The 7,053-nt window shown below is 36.3% G+C and overlaps 1 protein-coding gene across 1 annotated transcript in view; it reads left to right on the forward strand.

Annotated features, from left to right (window-relative positions):
* Window positions 1-6,826, forward strand: part of Ssu72 (Ssu72 CTD phosphatase) — a 75,216-nt gene extending 68,390 nt beyond the window's left edge. The window contains exon 6 of the mRNA XM_090388032.1: window positions 5,893-6,826. Within this exon, the coding sequence (XP_090244158.1) occupies window positions 5,893-5,994 (102 nt within the window). The 3' untranslated portion in view covers window positions 5,995-6,826. The remainder of the gene's footprint in view (window positions 1-5,892) is intronic.
* The last annotated feature ends 227 nt before the right edge of the window (window positions 6,827-7,053 follow it).

Here is a 7,053-nt window from a genome sequence, read left to right on the forward strand (position 1 = left end):
ATCTTGTAATAACTGAGAGTAAAGTGGAGGAGAAATTGTTGAAGATAAACACAAGAAAGGCACCTGTAGTGGATGGGATCTATCCAGTTATATTAAAGGAGGCAGCAAAGGAAGTAAGCAAACCCTTAGCCATAATTATGAGAGCTTCCTTGGACTCAGGTGAGGTACCCATAGACTGGAGATGTGCAAATGTGACCCCAAATCACAAAGGAGGATCAAAGATTGACATAAGTAATTATAGACCTGTGAGTTTAACTTCTGTTCCAGGAAAATTAATAAAGGCACTGTTTAAAGAAGCACTACAGGACCATCTAGACAAGACTTCAGTTATAGCTCAGACACAGCATGGTTTTGTTAAGGGAAAGTCTTGCCTGACCAATTTGATTGGATACTATGATGCAGTCACAAAAGAACTGGATGCAGGGAATAACTTTGATATTGTATATTTGGATCTTAGAAAGGCTTTTGATACTGTTGCACATGGAAGACTGCTGCACAAATTGGAGCAGTGTGGTGGCAAATTGTTGCTGTGGATAAAGGGATGGTTGAGTAGCAGAAGACAGAGTGGTAATTAATGGACACTGCTCATTGTGGACTAATGTTATTAGTGGAGTCCCTCAGGGTTCAGTATTGGGTCCATTATTGGGGAATGGACCCAATACTGAATGATATTGATGATGGAATGATATCGATGATGGTATATCAAGCTTAATGTCCAAGTTTGCAGACGATACAAAAGTTGGCAGGGTTGTTAAGGACACTACTGATGCTGTGCTGCTGCAACAGGATCTGGAAAGGTTGAGCAGATGGGTGAGAGGTGGCAAATGAAGTTTAACATTGACAAATGTAAAGTACTACATATGGGAAACAGTAACCCCAGAGCAATGTGTCAACTCTGTGTTACTACACTGACAGTGGTTAGAGAATGAAAAGGACCTGGGGGTAATTTTGCAGGCAGATATGAAGTTCTCTGAGCAGTGCAGACGGGGTGCAAGAGTAGCTCATCGAGTCTTGTCAATGATATACAGGAATTTTTCTAGCAGGGATAAGTAGGTGATTATTCCCTTGTATAAGGCAATGGTCAGGCCACACCTTGAGTACTGTATACAGGTCTGGAGGCCTCATTTCAAGAAGGATGTAGAGCTGCTTAAGTTTTGCAAATTACAGTGTCTGGAGACTAGGCACCGGCGAGGTGATCTGATAGAGGTGTATAAATCCTTGAATGGTTTGAGCATGCTCAATGTCGATGGGATTCTTTCTCTTGCTCAGAATAATCACCTGAGAGGGCATAAATTGAAATTGAGGAAAGACAGATGTCGGATAGATGTGTGGAAATCTGCCTTTAGCCAGCGGGTAGTTGGTTGGTGGAACAGACTTCCATCCCTTGTTGTGGAAGTTGATAGCCTAAATAAATTTAAGGCTCAGGTGGACAGGTATTTCGAACGAATGTAGGGATGAAGCAGAAGGGTTTTTTTTTTTTTTTTTTTTGGCTGATGCTGCATAAGCTTGCTTTCTTGCATCATATGCCTCTAGTAATGCTAAATGCTAATGCTAATGCTAATGTAGCGAGTTGGAATTTGGCCGAATAGTCTCCTACTATATCACGAATATACAGCTGACACGACGGTGTTACCAACCCAACCGGTAAGAAATAAAAATAATTTTGAAACTTAATTGTCTGACCTTGTGTACACTTAAGCACAGGTTTTCAAACTGGGTTCTGTGAGTTTATTGAAGTTCTCTGAAATTTTTACTAAGAGGAGAGATGATTTTACAGTTCTTTTTATGTTTGTTTTTTTTATTAAAAAGGACCGAAAAGTCTGAAATGAGACTTTTTTGAGATATTAATAGTATTTTAACATAGATTAAGAAATATTCAAGTTTCAGAACTGTCTGGAGCAGTGTGTTCCAGAAAGGGAACCTAGAGGTTCTGTAGATGTCCTGTTAATATTTTGTATCATTGAGTTTTTATTTAATTTGTGCACTAAAAGTAGTTTTATAAAGTAGGATTCTGCAGAAAACTTAGATTTGCAAAAGGTTTCACAGTGGAAAATAAAAGCTTGTAAAGTGCGTGCTGCACTAGAAGATTAATGTAACTGTTCAGAGAACTATTCTCAGAATTCTAAATCCCAGTACTACTAAAATGTATAAGAAGCATCTATCAGGAAAGCGCTGAGGCCTGAGGATGGAATTTAACATTCATAATGAGATCTCATATTCCAGGACTATCTATTTCCTTGAACTAGATATGTGCTAATGTCCCTCCCCCCACCTAATTTATAAAGAGCTCAAGAGATAATGGGCATGAATATTGGGTTTGACTTCTTTGATGGGATGATCAAAGGAATGATCATGTAATATTATGAATAGAGCACTTAAACATCTTGATAAGAATGGAATCCTAAAGGGTTGCGGCATGGATATGTGAAGGGAAAGTCTTGCTTAGTTGACCTCGTTTATTACTATGACAGGTCATGAAACAGTTGGACGATAAAAACAACTTTGGCATTGTGTATATACCTATAATTCAGTAAAGCGTTTGATGTGATTCTTCACAATAGGTAATTATATATAGTGAAGCAATCTTGGATATTCACATATCCATAAGTAGATCAGGGGCTGGCTAAAAGACGGGAGGGATGGGAGTCTTAAATAGACCAACTTGAGTTGACCAGTTATAAAGTTGATTTCCCTTAGGATTCACCTTCCTGTTTCAGAAGCAGGCTATTCCACTTCAATTACTTGGCCAGTTGCAAATAAGTGTGTGAAAAATGGCAATTGAGGCTCTTGGTACTGTGCTTTGAAACTAATGCCTCCATACTTTTTTTTTTTTTTTTTTTTTTCCTGGGGTACCATTGCAGGTATCCAATTTTTAAATTATATGTTATGAATTTCAACTGTTTTAAATATTTTGATTTATTTTTCAGCAGTGGGGTATACATTCAACTCCACTGCTGAACCAGATGCTGTATCTCTCTCTCTCCATAAAAGTTGCTGTCAACCTCTAAAAGCTACTTCTTTACAACTGCAATGACACCATTGCAATTAATGAATTGCTCCCCATGAACACTATCCTCCATAGGACCAAACAGGTGAATGGCACGAGGTCATGACTGTTACAGGGGATGTGGCAGAACAGTCCACCTGAATTACTGTGGTCTCCCTTGTCAGGATGCTGATATCGGGTCTGCTATTGTCATGCTAAAGATGAAATTTTTCTTTCTTTTCTGGCTTTGCTCTTACAATTTGTGCTTTCAGCTTCCTTACTGTCTCTCCCCTGCAAATAGAATTTGTGTTCTTGTTCCAGGAAATATGAAAGGATAGTCCCCCTCTTGTTCAGAAAGATGGAGCACATTTTTTCAGCAGAAGGCTGAGTCTTGAATTCCTTCTTTATTGGTGAATTTATCGCCATTTTGACTCTGGTTTGTAATAGTGTAACCAGGTCTCATCTTCAATGATGATGATGATTCATACCCTCAAGAAAATTATCACCCATGGTGTCTTACTACTCCAAAAGATCAGAACAAGCCTACACTTCCTTCACCTTGTGATATGCAATTAGTCATTTCTGAAGCCTACTTTTCACAAAATTGTGTATCCCAGATTGTCTTGCACACATTTGTGGATTGCATTAGTCTGCGAACCAGTTTATTCACATGCTCTCTCTCTCTCTCTCTCTCTCTCTCTCTCTCTCTCTCTCTCTCTCTCTCTCTCTCCACATTTTTTGCCATTATTTCATTGTGAGGGCAGCCTGATGTTGGCATGTTCAACGATAGCCAGGGTTTCCCCTTCAACCACAAAAGCAGTAGTGGTTGTAGAGGAAACTCTGGAGACTGCCATACAAGCAAAAATACCTTGAATACCACTACTGCTATCACTGATCTAATCCATTAAGCAGTGGATTAGATTAGTGCTTAATTATGCTCATGTCAACTAATATATTCCCATAAATGTTCTTCAAATACCACAATTCAATGTATTCAAGAATTTACTTACCCACTGCTGCTTCATATGCATATCAGTGTCACCTTCCATTTCCACAGATTACTATAGTCCTACTACCTGGTATGGAGTGTTGAAATGCAGAATATTAGTGGTAAATTTAAATTTCCACCTGACACCATTTTGTATGCAACGTCACATGGGTGTGGAAGAAATTAGGGGCATTAGCTTTGGAATGTCATTCATACTAAAGGGTCTTGCTACTAGGAAACAAACTCAGGAGTAACTTATATTTGTGGGGGGGGGTAGGATTAAAGGTGGTTCAGGATGAGTAAAACTTAGAATGAGGGTCTAAGTTGCCAAGTTTTGTAATACACATCTAATTCTTTCCTCATAGGGCCACTACTTAACACAGCTCATCAGTATCATTCCCTTCTTTGCATTAATCAGGAAGCTCTAAATGTTTTTACATTCTGCCTCCAGACCCAAATATAATATTCCAGTTGTACTCACTATTGTCTTACATAGAGGGATAATACCTACCTATTTATGTTGCATGGAAAACTTCATATAAACAGACATATTTCTTCCTTGTGAGAAATTAATTAGAAGATGTGTGCTGTGAAGCTCTACAACTTAGTCACTTGAGAATGGGACCTGATTTAGGTATATAAGGTCCCAAAGGGAATGGGTAGATGAAGTGAATATCTTGTCTTGCTTACCAGCAAGTATGTTCTTGATGTCAGGCGAGACAAGAGCTGTAGGAGTAAAAGTATAAAATGTTAGGGAGTAACAGAAGGCAGAATATCAAGAAAATTTATCTTTGGGCAGTTTGTTAGATAATTTGGAATAAATTATCTCCCAAGATGGATAATGAGCGGAATTAATACCATTCAAGATGGAGTGAGGTCAGAACTTTCCGATAGTTTCTGTAATGTCAGTGATAGAGGATGTTTTTTTTTTTTAACAGATGAAAATTAAATCATTATTTGGACATTTGAACACTAATATTAAAATAACTCATTCCTTTGAGACACTTGCAGTGAAGGGCATAGGCAAATGGGTAGTAACTTAGGGCTTCACACTTATAGGGACATCACAAGCTGAAAATATTATATGGAATTACTGTATGTACTGAAAGGTAAACTTTCAAAATTATAATTTTCTTGTAATGAATCGCACTCCTAAATCAGGCATTGTTTACAGAAAAATCAGCTTATATTACAATACTACAAATTAGTTTTAGTATCGCAGTCATCTATTGTATTATGTGGATGCTGTAATTGAAAACATGAGCACTGCATTAGGAAGACATGGAAACAACTGAGTCCATATAGAATCCATGTCAGAATGGCTTCGTTTGGACTATCAGTTTTTCACTAGGAAAATCATTGGTTCCTACTTTAAGTGGCCTTTTCCTAATCCCAATTATCCTTGGATAACAAAGAATCCAAGGATGCCTGTACAACATAAATTGAGTCATCTCTTTGCAATTCTTTTTTTTTTTTTTCCCCTGTTCTGAAAGTAACATTTTTAACACTTACAACACTATGTCATGGACTAACCATAATAGTTTATCCAGAAAGCATTTATTAAGTTATTGGCATGTAAAAGCAATTTCCATGTATTGCATGGACATTCTAATATGTGGGGGGGGGGGTTAATTTTGATTTGATTTTTATAATGATCAAATTTGGGATCAGGGGCAGTTGTATTCCACCAGTAGAGATCCATTGTCTTTTATGTGTAATATTCATGGTAATTTTTTGATTGTCTTTATTTTGCATCGTACATTCAGTGTATCACTTCTTTTTTTAGACTAGTAACTGCTCCTTAGATATTTTGCAATAATTACTAAATGGGTGTTGTTACTAAACTTGGTTAAATGCAAAATATCTTATGTACAAAAGATTCAATCTGAAGTTCTTAATATTAAATTTTTTTTTTCAGATGAGTCAATCAGAAGACTTGGATAATGATATTGATGAAATTCTCCAAGATTTTGAATCAACTTATCGTCGCACTGTATTGCATACCATACAGTTTTATTGACACTTATGTTTTATTAAACTATATGACTAATAAAGACTTATTTTTTGATGGGAAGATCTGTACAGAAGATTGAGGAGTTGTAATTTAATTGCTTGCGTGCAGTGTGGAGGTTCCTATTGATCAACTTCAATCATAGTCTTCCTCCAAAATATTTTACATGATGAAATTTCTTCTGCTCCCCCACCCCTTCAATTGTGCATTAGGGCCTTATACAGAAGTTTGACAGTAGATTGTGTATAAATCAGTTATATTAGCTTGAATATGCAATAACTGACATTATGCAGGTAGATTTTCTACATCTCAACTGAGAGAAAATTATGTACTCAAAGTTTATGAATTTCTGAGTAATTTCTAATTAAAAACAAAAAAGATATTCAGACAGTATTTCATGGATAGACAAAGTATTGATGACTTCCTCCCCTTCAACATTTCTTAGAATTAAGATGTGATGGGTCAGTTTGCATTAATGGAATGTATACTAAGTTACTGTAACTGTAAACTCTGTATATATAATAAGAATCTTGGTTGTATTTTAGTTTTGTGCTGCTGTTTTTGTGTTGATTGTATATCTGTGTATAAATATGAGAAAGTAGGTTTAATACACAATTTTGCAGATGAAACTCTGGTCCTTTCATGCAGTATTGTCTGAATGATCTCTTGAGCATTAGTTATGGTGGCATCTGTGGTCAGCAGAAATTTACTGGTTATTCTTTTACCATTAGCTTATATAATGTCTGCTTTTTTCTTTTTTAGTGCTCAAAATTTCCTTATTGTTAGCTAATGGGTGCCTCAGTAGTTGATTTTCCACTGTAAATATGTGACAAATTCTTTTATTCATTTCTTTCGCAGAAAAAAAAAAAAAAAAAAAAACTGAATAAACATGCCAAATTATTTGAAGACTTTCACTTTACACTAAAACAAAGTATCTTTTTGAGGGTTTTGTCTCCATATTTATTAAACAAGGAACATACTGGTTATTTTATGTTTAAACCGACAAGTGCTTCCAGTTGTGTTAATTGGCACTATGTGATGTCTTAAAAATGCCATAAAATCTAAATT

This window comes from Mastigoproctus giganteus, chromosome 13 (assembly GCF_048544385.1).
Source record: "Mastigoproctus giganteus isolate SK-2022 chromosome 13, ASM4854438v1, whole genome shotgun sequence".
Classification (NCBI taxonomy): domain Eukaryota; kingdom Metazoa; phylum Arthropoda; class Arachnida; order Uropygi; family Thelyphonidae; genus Mastigoproctus; species Mastigoproctus giganteus.